A 20,322-nucleotide genomic window follows, 5' to 3' on the forward strand; every position below is an offset into this window, starting at 1 on the left:
GAAATAAATTTACTTATATTATTAATATAAGTTATAATCTAGGTTTTAATAAAATAATTATGAATAAAAATGAAAATATCTAGAGGGTATTATTTAATAAGTCGTTATCACCACCTATTGGTTTTTATTTTTATCGATCAACTTTGAATTCAAATAATATATAAACATTAGTTTGTTGACAGATTTAAAAAACAATAAATAAAAAGAGTTTGATTAACATTCAAAAGTATATATCTTACTTGAAAGTAAATAAAAAATTTGTGTGTAGGAGAGGGAGTTAAAATGTTATACCAATATTATACATCATTATTCGTTTAATAAATTAATTGAGAACTATATTACAATAATTTCGGGGAAGAATATTAGTCCTTAAAATCTACTATTAATTATAATGCAATAAATAATTATTTTATGTGTTATCAAATTTTTACATTGACATATTTTAGAACCTTTCCTATTTTCATCACATTATAGCTAGCAAGGAAGTGTCAAATCAAAAAAGTGGAATTGATCAACCCTTCTTGATTCAGCTGTCATTTCGATTACAACACACTTCGTAGCACGCATTTGTAGTTGTCTAAATATCCAGAAACTCTTTTATCATAATTTCACTGTCATGTAAAATTGAGCTGTTGTATTTGAAATAATTATTTCCGTATAATATTTCTGTAACAAGAAACAAAAATAATTAATAAAAAAAGTAATTGGATACAAGAGGACAAGAGAAAAATACAGAAAATTAATGATTTTTGACAAAGAGTATTTAAATATAAAGTATACATGATATACTCTAGTATATTAAACACTTAACGTATATTCTATAATATGTAGGGTGATTATTTTATTACTAAAAACAATTTAACGTTTTTTAAAATACTTATTTTACACAGTAAAAACTGGAAAATTGTTATAAAATACACGGTTTTTTAATAAAAAGTGATATTTAAAAAAAATGTTATTGTTTTATTGTTTTAAGTCTTTAGTTTTTTATTCACAACATTTGTTATTTTATATCTTGAATAAAGAAACAGAATATTTTTATAAAAATGTTGATTTATAAAAATAAAATTTTGAACAAGTTACTCATTGTCAATATTAAGAAATATCTAAATAAGTTATTTAAATAAAATTATAATTATCTAAACGTATCAATCTAGGTATTTTATTTTAATTAGCTACTAATAAAATTATAAATCAAAACAAAATTAAAAATTAAAAATATTATAAATATATACCTATTACATGAAAAACAATTAGTTTGAAAAGAATTTATTGTTATACCATGTATTTTAATATTGGCTGTTTTTTTTATCAAATTGAAGTTTTAGATTAAAAACAATAATACCAAATCAAATGAGCCAAAAATATAAATGTAATGTTATGTAGCAAGAGCAATAATTAATAATAAAAAATTGTCAAAACAACTAACCTTCTACTACTATCTGCCATTGGGTTACGATGGTTTTCATTTAATACATCTCTTATTCCCGCAACATATAATTGTGTATAAAGTATAATAAATAATAAGAAAAAAACATTTTTTTGAACTGATGAAAATAAATTCCATACTTACATAAATATTATATATTAATATTATATTGATTATATTGATATTATTTTATATTGATAAAAATGATGTATACATACGGTTATAATTTATTATATCATATTGAAATTTATTACTTATTATATAGTAATTAATATTATTTTTACCATTTCACTACAGGAAAAAAAAATAGTCACATATCTATGTTCTCAGTTATCGACTTACCGGTCTGCACTGGTATTCATTAGTATTCTAATCAATGGTGTAACAAAGAGGGATCAGAGGGTGCGGTGTGCGGAAGTGGGCACGTTCAGTTTCATTCTCTTGGGAGTCCCAATGTAGTACAAAGTTTTCCTTTTAATAATTTATAACAAATTATTAAACTGTTAATTTTTTTTTTAATAATTTAGAGTTATTATACAATTTGGAATTAGGAAGACATACAATATTTAAAAAAAAAATTTTAAATATTTATTATACCTAGGAAGATGAATGCACCTCTCCCTCCTCAGACCACCCTATAAATGCATGAAGTATTGAAAATGTTTTGTTTTTGGTCCCAGATTTTGAACGTTACTGACTAATAATAAATTGTTTTTTGTATTCTTGACTACTTTTTCATTGTGTCTTTTTGTTAATATTTATTTTTAAAAATGCTTTAAACGAAATTTTTTCACCTAATAGCTGTATTACTGAAAATGTAAAAAAATTAATATGAATTTATCTGATATTTATCTAGAAAGAAAATGTATTAATATTTATCTTTATTTAAACAAATTATTAGCTATCTATTCTCAACGCTGCTGGTAGTTAATTAATTATACACATTTAAAATCAAGATTAATAGATTGGTGTACTAGTAGTACACCATAAAATGTTGGACTAGGACGTCTAGGTATTAATGCATTCATCTAGACTTGTTATTTCCAAAATGTTATTTAATAATAACTTTATATTATTAATTTTTCTTTTTTTAAAACGATAAAACATTTTGAGATAGTAAATATTCTTTCATAATAAATTTATCATTTGATATACAAATTTCTTTGTTTAAGTTGCCTTTTGTTTCTCAGTAACCATAAATTATAAAGCAAAATAACAATATTATAATTTTTAAATATACTTGATTATAAATGTATGTTAAGATTGTATATAATCTAAAAAATGAAAATTACAAAATGTAAATAATTAAATAATATCAAATAACAATATGTTAAAAAAAAAATTATCATATTTTAAGTTTTTATTAGACTAAAATAAATGCTTCTCAATTTGCATCTTGATTAATCTAGAAATTGCCTTTCTATGCTTATATTATATTCACTGACTAAAAGAAAACCTTCGATACGACTTTTTACGATTTTTTTATAAATACATTAGATAATATTGGAATTGACAATCCCTTGCTTTCCTAACTGATGTGTTTTTCATATACCCTATTATTTTTCATGATTGGATAGAGTTCTAAGACATCTTAATCGTATATATTACATTAAGAAATGTCATATCATATTATTTTAATATTATAATGACCAATAACTCTGTCTTTTTTTAACTACAAACTAATTTATTAATTTTTGTAATTTGGATGTATTTGAAAAAAATTGACTATTAAATAGTTATACGTAAAAAAAATTATAACTGAATATTTAAAATATTTAAAATATTTTTAATCTCTATTAGATCGACTAAGCATCTTAACAAAGCATTCATTGTTATATCAACATTTATCAAAACATTTTTTTTTTTAAATTAGGAAATCACTTTGCTATATTATTTTAGGTCTTATTATATTTTGAGTATACTCATTGTTAAATAAGTTATAAGTTAATGAATAGTTGATGTGTTAAACATCAATTTAATGATAATTTATTGAATACCAAAAATAATTTTTCACACTGATAAAAAAAATAATAATTGTATTTTCGATATTTTTGTTCTACTATAAATTATAAGAAAAATTAATATAAAAAACTTAACATTTCAATATTTTAAAATCTCAAATATTTGTAAATAGTTAAATAATAATGATAATATATATTTTGAAAATTATATCAAGACTATAAAAAGCCACTAAATTGTTTGATAAATTGCGAGTCTGTGTAGAATTTTTTTTTTTTTTTTTTAATTACAATAAAAACAAAGTTTTGTTGATTTCTTGAAAACCGTTAGTTTTTCAGATTATTTAAATAAATATGAATTTTCTTCTTTTTTCCCCAATATACTAACAAAAGTTTCTTCGATTTTTTTTTTTTTTGCTACACAACGTGATGACAAATACAAAAAAAATTCACTCAAAATCTAAAATTATGTTTAATTTACTTTTTGTATATTTATTTGCTGAATATACATAATTCTTATTGGTTGTTGGTTAAATTTTTTATAGTCATATAATATATATATATACATATATATTTTTTTTGGTAGAGAATTTTAGTGATTTCTAATATATCAACGTAATTTACTTGTTAGTAGTGCAGGGTCAGAATTAGTGACATGGGGGTGGCTCGTGGACAGTATAGTTTATCCATTGCAATGACAGGCTTATGGAAATCATCGGGATATTTATATTGGCTAAAATATTATATGGATTTGAGTATAATACAACCTATAAATATAATTTATTTATTTATTGCATAATTGGTATAACTGGTGTAGATAAATAATTTAACTGACAATATGGAATAAATATTTGTAGCTATTTCAATTTTACATAAAAGATATATAATACTATTACAAATTTTGAACTTGAAACAATCAAGAGATTGTAAACAAGTAACAATGTCATTCGTTAAGATAATTGAGAAAAAGAGGTTGTTAGGTTTATAAAAAGGTGAAATTATATGACAAACCCTTCTAGAAAAAAAGGCATAATGAAGCATATTCATAAAATTTGAATTTGGTGAATTCGTTTCATCATTTGCATTAAAAAAAAAAACTGAAATAATGTAAATCATATGATAAAAATATTACATTAATTTGTACAACTATGTATTAATTACCATGTATTACCTATATTTGTACTTAACTTTTAATGACAAAAACAACACGGAGTAAAGTTGAGCTAATACCAGTTTAATACAAACAATAATCTCAATAAAGTCTAAAATAATCTAATTTTTTATTTAAAATAAAGTAAAAATTAATTTTATCTGGTAAGTAAATATTACACTACCTGTCTAACCAATAATACAAGTTCATCTCCAAAACTCAAATATTTCTAATTATACCTAAAAATAACAAATAACTTTAATAAAAAAAAATAACAATGAATCAATTAAAATAATAATCGATATCAATTGGTCAATACTATTTCTCGAAAACCAGATTTTTCCATCTTGAAAATTGTTTCAATTCCTATAGTTCATTAAATAGATACATTCTAAAAATGGTACATTTGGGTCGTATTGATTTTGTTTTTCTCGTAGTCTTGTGTTTATATGTGTATAGTGTAGGTATATAGTAAATAGATATATCGTATTATATACATTACCTATATTATGTATAAATGTGTAAGGCACGTAACACGATCCTGTATTATTATATTGAATAGGTATTAGTAATAATGTGATATAGTTAAATTATTTTGGGCACATATGGTCGAATGTTGGATTACAGCAATGTCCTGATGGATTACACTAAATATTTCACATGGTGTTATTTCCTCTTCCGTCTACGGGTTTATTGGCACACTGACCACACTACCTATATACCATCATTATTAAGCCCTTGTGAACCCTCCCTAGACATCCGTTTTCCCTCCCCAACACATACATATAAACAAACACACCGGATTCTCAGGTTTACCAATGCTAATTACTGTATTATCTGCAACAAGTTATAACAATTAATTACTGTAATTTAATATATATTAATATTATATTATATACCTCTCCGCATATTATTGTCTACGTCAGTTGTCCTATTGCTAAGTATAATAATTGGAGTCCGCCTCCTCCGGTAAGCACTGTTACTGATCCCGGAAACGTTTTTGGCATGTGACGGCGGGATTAATGAAATTGGACGGTCTTGTAAACATTAATAAACGCTCGCGGATAAATACTCATTATCTAACAGTTACTTACAAATTATACTATCAAACGCTACAAAAAGTTCCACTATAATGTTCTATGGTCAAAATTTACAAAAGCTACTTTGTTTCCTTTATATATACTATAAAATGAACACTTTGGCCTATTCACTCTATATTTAACCCAAAATATAAGACACGAAAGTTCCATAATTGTCCAATTAAAACTTATTTCACGTACATTTCTGTTATACTTAGTTACAATAATTTATTAAATTGTTGAGTAATAAGTAATATATTCTATATTTATCATTTTGAACTACAAATAGTATATTGAAAGGAACGAAGAACCGATCTTGGCTAAATGTGCTACAGTATGTGTTTTATGATTTTTTTTCATTTAAAACTTTTTGGAATCAATTTGATGTATAGTATTTTTTTTATATTGTAAAATTTTTTTAATAAATCAAAATTATTTATATAATTTGCATTATAACTATAATATTTTGATTATTATTATTATATTATATATAAAAATATTTCTCCAGCTAAGTAGTTTTCTAATTATATAATTTTATTAGTGTTATTATAAATACTATGATACTTCTATTAAATGTATTATTGTATTATTAGGTTGTAAATATTTTTAATAATAAAAAATAACATAATTCATAAAATGATTAGATACTGTCCTCTTTTTTCTTCGCTTGTCAACCCCCTTCTCCCGGATTGTTTAATTTTTCCGCAGTGTAAAAAAATGTTTGTAGATCTCCCTATTTTATTTTTAAAAGACAAATCATTACAATATATACATTTTCCGTCATATCACCGATATATAAATATTCAGGCTCGTTCATTTGTTCTTACTTTAATTTTGATTTTTTGGATTTCTTGTCATAATCGTTTTCACGTTTTCATTTATTTTTCTCTGATTTTTCCTTTATTTTAAATAATATTTTCATTGTTTGATTACATAAAAATAAATAAAAAGAACCACGAATACTTTTATTCACAATTAAAGAATGTTTTTGTATTTAAAAATATACATGTACATTTATCAATAAATTCTCAAGTTAAAAAATAATTGAGTTGGTGTACCTTAAAAAAATATAATTGTCTATTTTTAATACATTTAAAGTCAAGTTAAAATTTAATTTACATTCATTATCTCAATTTAAAAAGGGATAAATTATGTTGCTGCGTTGATAGCATATTTAAACCAATATTTATTAAAATAAGTAGAGAAAAAAATATTTAGTAGTATTATTGTAAAAATATTTGATAAAACTAATTTTTATTTTAGTTTACTTAAATCAAATGCTGAAAGTAACGAGGTTAGAGATGGGTAGTTTTTGGAAAAATAAGGAGACGAGAATAACTGGAAATTATAAATAATTAAAAATGTTTGTAGATGAATTACAATTTACGCATAATAATATTAAATAATGTTGCATTTAATTTAATTACTCAACTTTTTAACTAAATGAATGTTTAAAAATGCATTTATACTACACAAAAAAAATAAAAAATAGAAAATTAGAATTCAATAATATGTACATTATATTATTATGTATCTGTATTGACTAAATCGATGCTATATTGGCATGGTCGATGAATTCCATTTCAAAAGTATAATTTTTATTTATAAAACAAAAAAAAATGAAGACATTGAACAAACAATTATTATTATAGGTACTTAATCAAAATTCAATTCAAAAATGTGATATTTTTTTAAGTCTAATTGTTAATAATAATTAAATTTTAATCAAAAATATCATTTTTACTACCTCAAAGGTGATGAGTCATCACCTGATGACAGACAAAATAAACATGTTGTAAAATCAATAAATTTATTGCTTCTCTTAGAAACTAAAAGGGTAATTCAAAAATTTATTCTTTCTTGTTTTTTTTTTTTTTTTTTCAAGAAAATTAATTATAATAAATTTGTTTATTTCATTTGATTCTTCTTTCTCCATATTTTATTTTTGCATTGCAATATTAGTAAATAAACTTTGACTGTTAGAATTTCTTTGATGCATTTTTATAAATCTCATTTTTTTAAATAGATCAATCAGTTTCTATTACAACTACATGTGTATACTGTACATATATTTAGACATATGTATTTTAAAAAAATATCAGGTAAAAATTTCCAAAGATTTATTTATATTTTTATAATATATTTCAGTAAGGCTAATAAAAAAAAAAACCTATTCAAATATGATTTATTAAAATGATGATAGTGTTTAAAAAAAGATATTAGTTTATCTAATATATTTTTATTTTTGTATAAATTAATAGTTATTTATATTCTATGTTAAAAAAAAATAATATTTGAAACAATACATAAGTTTTGTTTTCTGTTAACACTTATATAACAATAAGTAAATAGTTGGTATTTATTTTTCTATTCCAATAATAATATCTAATTTATTTTTAAATACTTACATATTTTATATTAAACCTACCTTACATTTTTTAATCTGAAACAATGTAATATATACAAAAAAGAAATTTAAATTAAGAGTAAATTTACATGTATGTTAGATTATAGCATAAAATATACTATATTATTTTAAATAAAAAAATAAATAAGTAATTTAAATCAAATGAAAAACATTATTTATACTAAATAGTGTAACATGTAACTGTCGTTTATTAGTTGGGCAATGAATAATATAGTAATATTAGTCACTACTTAAATATGTTTTAATTCATTTTACGTGAATCTGCTTTTGAATGATGACTAAATTATACTTTTTAATAATTTAGGTATTAAATATTTTATATTCATTAATGGACATAAAATAATTAACTCAGTATATGAAGGATTAATTGAAGTGTTTTAAGTACACCACAATGATACATTTTTTTTAAAAGAATAATTAAAAAAGTTCCTTTTGCACAACAAAACATATAACGTTTATGATTTATCTAGTTGTTTAAAATAACTTTATATATATTATTAAGGATATTTGATACGATTTCAATTTTAATACTGACAGTAAATGCACGTTCTTTGTCTCTTTTTTATACACTAATGTGTTATGTAGATTTCTTATAAATGTGTAATCGGACAAATAAAAAATGCGTTATATTCTTTAATATTACTTACTGGTAATCGGATATTAGATTTATGCTAAATTCTGGTATAGTTCCGTCAGTGTACGTACTTACATAAAGATGTTGCACAAGAAAAAAAAAATCACACATAATATTGAATTTATTTTTTGCGAAAAAGAAATATCATAAACAGAATAATACTACAAACAAGCATAAAATGACGGTTTAACATACGCTGAGTTATAGTCAACACAGATGTCTCAAAAGTCCCATATCACCTTAAGTATGTCTCTATGAAAAAATAATTAATATAAATATAGGTTTTTACAACAATTATTAAAAAATTTTAATTGAATGATATAAGTTAAATTATTTTTTTCAAGTATTCAAAAATTTCAAATTTTTTTTATGCAATTAAATTTTTTTAATTTTTATAGATGACAATTTTTTAATCATATTTTTAAAGCAGTATATTTATATAAAAAAAATAAATATTAAAATCGACCAAATTGAATAATTAATATTAGGAACTTAACGTATGATTTTACAGCTTATAAGTGTATATACAAATACAATACCTATACCCAGTGATGTTGTCGTAACTTTTTTAGTGAGTATACACTTAAATGTACTTGATATGGAAACATAGGAGCTTTTCCCTCACCCCTATATCCTCTTAATATACTAAATTATTATTATTTTTATATTTATAATTACATAGATACATTATGTCACTTTATTACTATCATGCTACAATTGAGTTTCAACAGTCTACAATATAATTAAGTAGTTATAATCAAATAATCAAATAGGATTTTTAAGTTTTAATTATACACATTATTAGTTAATTACGACAAAAAACAGAATTAGAGAAAAATATTAAAATACAAAATGAAATATATCTCATATTCTTAGAAATCATTACGGCTATGTTAAACTACTGTTAAATTTGGTATCTATTTAGGTACCTAACATGCTTAGTTATAAAATAATAAGCAAATGAAAATTTAAAAAGCGTATAAACAAATAAATAAATCATAAAATTTTCCACAGACTAGCTTTTTCTTCATTTAATTTTATCCATGGAACTTTTTGAGATCTATTAGCATCTTATCAATTACATATAATACGTTTTCCCACAATGTATTTAAATAACTTTATGGTCAGTATACTTATGCTGTGCAATAAATATAATTGACTAATTACAGTGTTGTATTGTCGTATATTATACTAAAAAATACTATGCTGTAGCCCATAAGTACGAAAAAAATACCTTTTTAATAAATCATAAGCGCAATTAATAAATTTTACAAAAATAGTATAGTATATTTTATAAGTTAGGTATAAGTTTATACTGTATATATTGTGTTGTTGTCTTAAATAATTATCAACCTTCACCGTAATTCGTTACGATTATATAAAACTTAAACTATTAATCATAAAAATATATATATTTAATAAAATTAATAATTTAATTTAATAATAATTAATAATTTTAAAATCAAACTTATAGTAAAACGGGTACAATATTTATTTTTGTGCTTTTATCTTACTACTAAGGTACAAAAGCGCAAAATGAATTTGCGCTTTTGGTCTATCGAAAAATCGACGATTTGCGCTTTTGGGTTTCACCAAAATATTATGAATACCTTTAATATTAGAAACTATTTTGATTATAGAAATCGCCAAATCGATAATATATTTGTTCGATATTCAATTTATTCATTAAAAATTATTTATCAAATTGGTTTATAAAATAAATGCATTGCTATACGCGTATACCCACGTTTTATGTGTTATTCTATAAGTATACACTAACAGAAAAATAGAGAAATAGATATACACTCCACTATACCACTGCCTATACCTGTTGAGTTATTTGATTTATTTTATAATTTTAATAAAAACATAATTTTAATTTATATGCTATATTATGTCAGCGGTTCTCAACCTTTTTATAGTCACGTACCACCTACACTATTTGAAAATTTTTACGTACCACCTGACCATTGTTTTGCTTATTTTTGCTTATTAACAATGTATACGTTTATGTTATATGTATAGAATTTTATTTCATTAGGAATTACAAAATGAGATAATATAAAATAAATATATACATATAATAATAAAGTATTTGATGCACAAAAAGAAATTAAATTAATTCAAATTAAATATGTAAAATTATTATAATTATTATGGTTTACTTTTTACTTCCATGAGACGATTGGTGTTGTTTTGAACGGACCATGACGTCAATATCGGGCTCCAAATTGATAACTTTAAGTCTTAAATCATTTTCTACGTTTAATCTACTTCTATATTTATTTTTTGTGTACAATAAGTGAGAAAATGTATTTTTGCACAGATATGTTGATACAAAAGGGATTAGAAACTGTAAAGCTTGTGTGGACAATGCCAAGTACGTATTCTTGTTTCACGTCCAGCCAAAAATTAGTGATATTTTTAGTTTTGAAAACGGTTTTTAGGGTAGAGTCATTGGTTAAGTTAATAAATAATTCTTTTGCCAAAATACCATCTGGAATGTTCTTAATATAAATCATCTTCGAAAAGGTTTGTGATCCATTTCATTTCTGAGTTATCCTCAGGAAAATATTTTAAAATATTGGATTTTAATAATTGTAGGTGTTCCGAAATGTCTGTAATTATATTTGAATTTGGCTGAATTTTGTTATTTTTCCAAAATGTGTTTAGTATCTTGAATGCTGAAAGATCATTCTTAGATACTTGCGAAATAAATAAATCCAACTTTCTTACAAATACATTAATTTTATCATTAGCATAAAACATGTTTGTGTTTGATCGTTGCAGACTTAAACTTAAAATATTTAAACAGTCAAATATATCAGTAATGTAAGCTATTCTTGACAGCCATTCGTCATCACAAAATAATTTTGACTTTTCTTCATCAATATCAGCCAGAAGTAATAAAACTTCTGACCTTCACTCGAATAACCTGGTGAGGACTTTTCCTCGTGAAAGCCACCTCACCTCTGTATGGAGAATATATAGTATATGTCATTAAGTGAAATAGATCAAGTAGATCAAAGAGCACAATTTATTAATGTTGACTGCGTTATATTACGTTAAATTATCCTTACGTTATTAGTGGAAGTTAGAATATACAAATCGTCCGATTATAGAATATTACAAAAAAATAAATAACATAAAACAATAAAAAATTCATGCAGGTGATGAAAAAAGGCATTTAAAATTTTGTGATTAGGTTAGAATCCAATATTTGAAAATAAATTAATTTTTTCAATGAATCTACTTAACAAAATGTTCGCGTACCATTGTATCAATTGTGGTTGATTTAAGTATACGATTCATTTATTTTACTAACAATGAGCTATTATTCCAACGAAATCAAAAACTTAAACTTGCTTTAAATATAGCTAATTTTAATATATTTCTTTGTCTTAAACTGTTTTAAAAAATTTGATAAGAATAATGAATATTTTGAAAATGTAAAATACTAAAAAAATAAATAATTCTTTTATAAAATTTTTGAAGAAAAAAATTAAAAGTGTCATTTAATTGAAATTTTTTTACTAATTCTGTAAAAAAATTTATTTTAATAAATTAATTTGCCATGAAAATACCAAGGGTGATATGGGACTTCTAGTACACACTGTATAATACAATTAAGGACTATCACAAAAAATAATAAAAAGGTGTCTGACAGACGGGTAACGTAACGCATTATACACGATAAAAACGTCGTACACCGACAAAATGTTATTTTATCTATATGAAGTGTTTGTTTTGTACTCTCTATAAAACCGTAATCAATATCCAACAAAAACAATAGGAATCTACGCTAGAGGGTTGAACAGAAAAAACATATGATGGCAGTCAAAATAAATTATATATGTTAAACACACATATTTGTTACATTTTATACTTGCGAGTTAAAAGCATAACCATATTTATAGCGTATTAATTAAGATTTTAATAGCAATTTAAATTTAAATTTTCAATAGAATAATATTATTTATAATTTAAATATTGCGTCCGTGTTACATAATTCGCATATCAAACAATTGATATCAATGAGACAGATGTAAATTTAAATATACTAAACTGATATTCAACAAGGTGATAAAGAAAATATTCGTTTTAGCGCTTATTTGATTCACAGCACACCGCAAAATAATATAATTCAAACTCATAAAACAAATCTAAACATTAAAATTATAGTTAGATACTATAAAATACTAATAAATTAAGCATACAATTATCTTTTATTAGAATATTTTTGTTTAATTTGATTAAAAAAACACAATACAATATATATTCCATTTTGGTAATTTAAAATAATTGTAGTAACAGAAAATGACGACATAAAGTCGTCTGAATATTTAATTCGATGAAAAAACGTAAACAAGTGAGGTACTGCTCAAAATTTAAAAATTATAAAATAGCTCAAAAAGAATTAAAATATTTTTAAAATTATAAAATATATAGAAAATGATAATTTAAACAAATTCTGAAAAATTCCAGTATCTACGATCAAAAAAAAAACAAAAAAATCATATGAGAATACATAGTTATGATGCTGAGAAATATCTATTGTCATATAATTTTTAAATCAAAATAATATTGAAAAAATAATTAGTCTATCCGGTAGAATTTTTTTTTAAATATTGGTTGCAAAAAGTATAAAAAAAATCATCAAATATAAACGTAGGTATTCAATTTTCAAATATTTTTTATCAATATCTAACTATAAAATAATTTGTAATTTTTGAGATTTTGACAAAAATTTGTCAACATTTTAACTTTTATCTGCTTATGAAATATTATTGTGACTAAATTTTCAAATATTTTCACTCATCTGTACATTTTTTGAGATTTTAGTTAAATTATATACTTACTGTACATACATGTGTAACTATAATTACTATCTTTGAGGAAAATGATGATAAAAGTATTTTTAATAATTATTAAATAATCAAATAAATTATTTAACATTACAATAATTTTCTTTTTAGCACATATTATTATTACGCCATTGGGCATAGATTGTATATTTCATATAAAAAATAAAAATAATAAATAAATTATTATTAATATCAATTAATTATGGGTTATGAGGTAATTTATAAAATAATATGTCAGCGCAATAAAATTATAGTTATATGTATAGTTTAATTACCAATGAAAATTTTATATAAAACACAGTCATATAACAGATTTTTTTATTTTATTATTATTATTTTGTTACACTTTTGTGTTTACGATAAAACTAAAAGGTTTATGACTAAACTTATACGATTTATTTGACTGAAATTTATTATTTTTTTTTTTATGTTAAAACAGTAGAATAAGATGTATTCAGCAGGTATAAAAAACTCTATGATTTATAAATATTTTTAACGTGTTGTAAACATAAATAGCTCCATCATAACAAATTTAAATTAAATAAATAAAACTGTTGGTATTGGATTTCATAATCGAAGTTTTTACGATTCTGAAATAAATTATACTTGTACGTGTATAGTGTGCTTTTTTAAATTAAATAAATTTAAAGTTGTTCTAATTTTATTTGGAAAGAATCTATATTTTGGCATTTTGAATTAATATTTTTTTTATTTATTATTATTTTTTTATTTAATTTTTTTTTACTAACTAATTATTAAAATGTTTTGAATTTAACGATTTTAATAACTATTTTAAGCATATATTAAATTAGTGGTTAAAATATTTATATTTTTATAAAATCTATTATTTTTAATTAAATTTATATTTTTGTATTTTAATGATTATTTAAAATTAAAAATATATTAATATTTTTAGTTATATATTATAGTTTATATGTGATTATAACTATTTCCGTTCGAGTTTAAATATTTTCAATGAATAATAAAACAAAAACTTTACAATTGATTGAGGTTTTGCCGTTTTTAACATTTCTTATGAAATATTTCTTTAATTTTCTTTTTTTTATATAAGATGGAGAAAAAGGTTTTTTTATAATTAAGTATTTTATAGAAAAAAATGTATACTAATTTTAGTAATTTTTTATTGTTTTTAATAAATTGTTTTTACATTTTGAGAAGGCAATTAAGTTTTTTTTAATTTTTATTTTGATAACTTCTTTAGAGCAGGATTTTATATTCAATATAAAATTTTCTTATCCTTGTATGAAGTAATTTGTATATTTTTTAAACTATATTGTTATATGATATTATTGCAATTAATAAATTGTAATACACTACCTAAATATGAAAAAAATACAAATGGCGGAACTTTGGAAGGATAAAAAATGCAAAAACATACGAGGGATTGCGGGAATATGGTTGAATGGATTAATTTAAAAACAGCAAACACGAAGTTTTATATACTTATATCGTATCAAACTACTAAACTGCTTAATTAATTTATATTTTGTTTATTTTTCAATAAAAATATTTTTGGAAAATTACAATAAATTTACGTAAAATAATAAAAAATAAATAAATATATATTTTTTTTTTTATTAATAAGTATAAATAAATAATAACTAGAGCGCAGATTTATATGCATTAAAAAACGATCAAGTATGCGCTCAAAAATCTTAGATATACATAAATATATGTTCTAAAATGTTAAAATATGCACTAAAAATAAAAAATATTGATAAAAAAATTATTTTTAACTAATAGTGAAAGAATCTCAATGTTTAATCATAACTATAATCGATATCTTCTTATATTGATATACGTATTTTATTTACTGATTATTAATCTAAGGTCATGTTTAGAAAAACCATTTACACCTATTAATTTATTTTGATATTAATCGCAAAGCTAGAAAAATATAATATTTTTTCTTATATTAAAATAGACTGTAATAGTATATATTTAAAAAAATTCTAAAAAAAACATAAAAATATGCTTTAAAAGGTGAAATATGCAATTTAAATTGTAAAATAAGCCCCTTAAATAGAAAAATGTCGAAATATGCAAAAATATGCTCTAAAAAAGTTTCATTTTTAAATTGTTATGTCATGAAACAAATTTTGCGCTCACTTAGCATACATACGATCAATCAGAATAAATATGCAAACGCATACAAATTCGCGCTTTACTAATAACACTTATAAGTTATACCTAAAATGTGCAAAAATTAATAAAGACGTGTTTTCATTTTACTAATAATATTTAATTACTTATAAGTTTATTTGTTTAAACTGTGTTATATATATACGTATACGTTAATATAAAACATTTTACTCAAACAATAAATACCTTCGAAATAAAATAATTTGTATTGAAATTTTAAATTTTAAAATTCTTATCACTTATTTCAAAATTGAAATATCAATAAATAAAGCCCTAGATAATATTCTTACTTTAAAGTTTGACAACATAAGTAAATTTATCTCTAATATTAAAAATAACGAAATAAAACAGATTTTCTTTAACGAAAAATTAGTCATGTTATGCATTAAGCAGATAGAGACAACACATTCGGATGAAACATACTCTCACTTCTAAGATTGATACTGAACTTATGCACTTAAACCGCAATAAATAATAATAATATAATGATTATTGTAGTAGATTGTAAACATTATACTCATTGGATTATAAAATTCAATATAAAAAAATGATATACGTATATACTTAATACTTTCATTTTATCATATATAGATGATTTTTGTCATCAAATGGTTTTCCTCGGGGAAATATATTTTCGGAGAATTTTTAGTTTAATTTTTAAAAATACCATACAAAAAATGAGAGAGAGTAATGAAGAATTACTGAAATGCTATATGTACTAAAAGCATAAAGATTCTATTAACAATTAAATATTAACAATAGGGATTTGCTCTATAGTTTCTGTATATATATAATATATATATATATATCTTAGTTCTATATAGTTCTCAATATATAAATGAAAAATACCTATATTTTATACAATAGAATTCATTACAACTTAATATGTTATGGTTCAGAGTAAAAATATAGATTACACTGTTTGATCACATTTATTATATTCAATATAGTGTAGTGTAATATAGACAATATATATATATTTAAATTACATATAATATACGGATACGGATAAATTATTTTGCTTTGATGGGGTTAGAAACGACTTTAATAATAATACATTATATTTCATATTTATATAAAGATACAATACGAATGTTTCCAAGTACCTATATAGTTTTCAATATAATGCGGTAATAATGTACCTACTAATTTTCAAATTTTCTCAATGTATTGCAGTTTTTTTTCGATATAAGTTTGAACAACTGTTAAATTATGTTTAAAATTTAAATCGACATATACTTTAAACAACATTTTACTAAATACATCATGTGTTTCATATTTAGACAGTAGGCCGTTTCTATGTACATAAATTTAACAACAAGTACCTATACATAACACATCAATACACCATTGCACCTACATAGTACAACGTGCAGTAAAGATATCTATTAGACATTTAAACAATACAGAAATACTCGGTTCGTCAGGATTAACACTTAATTAATAATTATAATTATTTTATTCTGTATCTTAAACTAAAAACAAATTGTTAACTTTTTGTATTGAAACGATTACAAAAATGTAATCCATGTCAAAATTAATAGGTACTTATTTACTTAGACTATTTCATAATTTTTTATAAATATGTAAATAATATTACACACGATGTGCAAATAACATATCTGCATAAATGCCTAATACATTAACACCATTTAACACCATAGATACATAACTGAAAAGTGGTATCATTTTATTCTATATATTAAATAATAAACATATTAGTTTAATTACATTACCGTGAAGACAATGAAATAAAACTTGTACCCAACGGTCAACGATTCAATAAGTAAATAATATCATCATACGTGTTTCATAAATATTTATTTTGAATGGAAATATACTCCTCAATTTGCGCAGTACTGTAAAAACGTATAAACAGACATTATATGAGTGACATTTAATATTACATTTTAAACAATATCTAATTAAAATTTTATTTTTTAACTACTATATACGTCTTATAATTATCATTTTTTAATCTTACTATAGTTATCATTATAAATCCATAGTTTTTTTACATATTTCCAGAACATTGGTTGTGGAAATGACATATTTCATAAATATATTTAGTCAGGCTTTTACAAAATATATAGGTATTATACATCTATATAAATACCTGCATTGGACATTTGAAATTATAAAATGATGGTTATTGTTTTATAAGCATAACAAACATTTTGAAAAACACGTTTATGTAAGACAATCGAAAAAGTTTTTCGTTATTTTTAAAATCTTAAGCGACAGAGTAATTATTTCTGTAATAATCACAACTTTAAAAAAAATATTGAAATAATAATAAATTTATGTCTAGAAAACTGAATAATAATTATGTATTCTATGTTACCATATTATTATAAATGTTTGTGTGCTCTTAAAGTATGATTAATATACTATAAACACGAATAAAACATAATATAATACGAATTAATTCATTAATATTTTTAATGGTACGACGAGTTTGAAATTCGTGATTTATGATAACATGATGTGTGGTGTAATTAATTTATTAATTTGATTGTATGTATTATATTCCTAAAATACGAAATTTTTTATGAAACCTTCTAATGCTGATAATGAATAAAGAATGTATAATCCATTTATTTAAAACTATATGAGCAATATAAAAATAAAAATTAAAAAATTATTTAATCTTTAATAAAATTTTTTTCACCAATATGGTGAAAATAGAACAAATAATAATTACTTTATTTTTTGTGAATATTTAGAGAAAAATAGATAAAACACATAAATCGTACAGAGATATTGCCAATAAAGAAAGAACTTATACTATGAAATATAATAGCGAGTATATATTAATATGGACAACAAAAAGTAGATTCACATGGAATAAAGATTTAGAAATAAAGTATATAAATGATTTTTTTATAAAGAAAATATATTGGATAAAAGAGAAACGTGTGACAGTTTGACAAATAGTTTCAGTCATGGCCCAGCTGTTAAGTAGGTTGAAAGTTCCAATCAGATTTAGTCTTAATACCTAGTGAATGTCGTGATAGAAAATTTGTTTTCCTGTATACGGTGGGCAACGTGTAATACCGAAGGTATTCCTTACTAGGGTCCGTTTTTTAGTTGTTTATTTTATCTCTTCCTAGTGCATGGGACATATATGTATATAGATATATATCATGTTGTGTACCAGAAAGTTCTGTTGTCATAGTAACCGACGTCTTCTGATCGTCGTTCTTCGACTGAATTTTCCGTATTGCATGTTTCAATCAATTTCCCCCCGAAACCCCCATGAGGTCTGGAGGACAATAAATTAAAAAAACCTCCCTACAATAAAATATATGATACACATTTGATTAATTTATATAGTTCGATATCAGTCACAACGCTGTATAGAAAAAAAATTAAATAAATTACCAATGGACCAACCGCTGAGTATTAAAAGCTGTTAGTTGTATAAAGAATTAATTAATTGAAATAAAACAATACTGAAAATTATTTTTCCTTTTTTTATTATTATTATTATTATTTGTAATTATGAGAGGATGGCAGGACGCCTCAAATCGATTTATTAGGTTCATATATCTGACTTCCACGCGAAACATATTATAGTGAATATATTTTTCATAGGACTGAATGGTCTGAATGAACCGTCATTAATGATCGACTCTGAATCAATATTATTAAGTAAATATAATAATATATTTACTAGTTATCAAAATGAAAAATACGAGAATATTGTATTACTTTGAAGTAGCATTCGGTTTTTTTTCCCTATAACTGACTATTTAGGAATTTATATTTAATATTTTAGATTCTGAGCAGAATGATGAATGTATTGGTTTTACAACGAAGTATGTTTTTCATTTATTTTATTATTCTAGACATTTTTTATAATAAAAAAAAAAAGCTTTGATTTTCAACTTTAAATGTATAATATTTATACCGACATTTTCTAGACCTGATAAAATATATTTTGGTTCTTACTGAGCTGCTTATATAAACAGTTAAAAATCTCTACTCTTCTTAGTTTCTATTAAAGTTTGAAATGTTTGTATAATGTCATTTTTTTATCATGAAAAAAATTTAAAATTTTGATACAAGTTTTTTAATAGGTAGTTCTTACAAAAATTTAAAAATATTGAAAATTCATATAAAATATTTTATAAGCGTTTGAATTTTGAATATTGATGATAATTGACAAAATCGGAAATTATTTTGTAGATATACCTATATCATATATCATATATAGGCTGACAGATCGAATCCGTTCAGAATCATTTTTCACCGTATATAACGGATTATTGTTGAATTCATTTGTAACAGATTTTACAGTAAGTACTTACTCAATGTTGATGAACATAATATATACGTACATCCAAAAACTATTATACACCAGAGTGTTTTTCCCGATTTTTTTTAAACCTAACTACATTACTCATTCGTTTTGGACTTACAATAAAGAGAAAAATTGATAACATTACACATTTGATATTTAAATTAAAAACATCGCAAGTTTGTGAGAAGTCGCTTCTTTTATAACTAATAAAATCAAAATGAATTTTTAGCCAACTTAAAAATATACTATTACCTATTTATTCCTATTACAATTAAGTTGGAATTATAAATATTTAGGCCTTAGGAGATAA

At 22.4% G+C, this 20,322-nt stretch overlaps 1 protein-coding gene and 1 long non-coding RNA gene across 5 annotated transcripts in view; one reads left to right on the forward strand and one right to left on the reverse strand.

Moving 5' to 3' along the window:
- The window catches only part of LOC112602303 (protein dimmed-like), a 48,579-nt gene that overhangs the window by 15,090 nt on the left and 13,167 nt on the right, over positions 1-20,322 (forward strand). Inside the window, exon 2 of one of the 4 annotated variants that reach the window (XM_025350311.1) lies at positions 11,005-11,058. The exons of the other annotated variants lie outside the window; for them this stretch is intronic. Within the exon in view, the coding sequence (XP_025206096.1) occupies positions 11,007-11,058 (52 nt within the window). The 5' untranslated portion in view covers positions 11,005-11,006. The remainder of the gene's footprint in view (positions 1-11,004; positions 11,059-20,322) is intronic. 4 annotated transcript variants of the gene reach the window in all.
- Positions 337-2,250, reverse strand: LOC112602305. The gene is made up of 4 exons (XR_003115104.1): positions 2,027-2,250; positions 1,772-1,900; positions 1,430-1,480; positions 337-666 (listed from the first exon to the last, which is right to left on the reverse strand). It is a non-coding gene; the product is annotated as an uncharacterized LOC112602305 (long non-coding RNA).

The sequence above is a fragment of the Melanaphis sacchari genome, unplaced genomic scaffold (assembly GCF_002803265.2).
Source record: "Melanaphis sacchari strain LSU unplaced genomic scaffold, SCAv2.0 Contig85_pilon_pilon, whole genome shotgun sequence".
In the NCBI taxonomy this organism is placed as follows: Eukaryota; Metazoa; Arthropoda; class Insecta; order Hemiptera; family Aphididae; genus Melanaphis; species Melanaphis sacchari.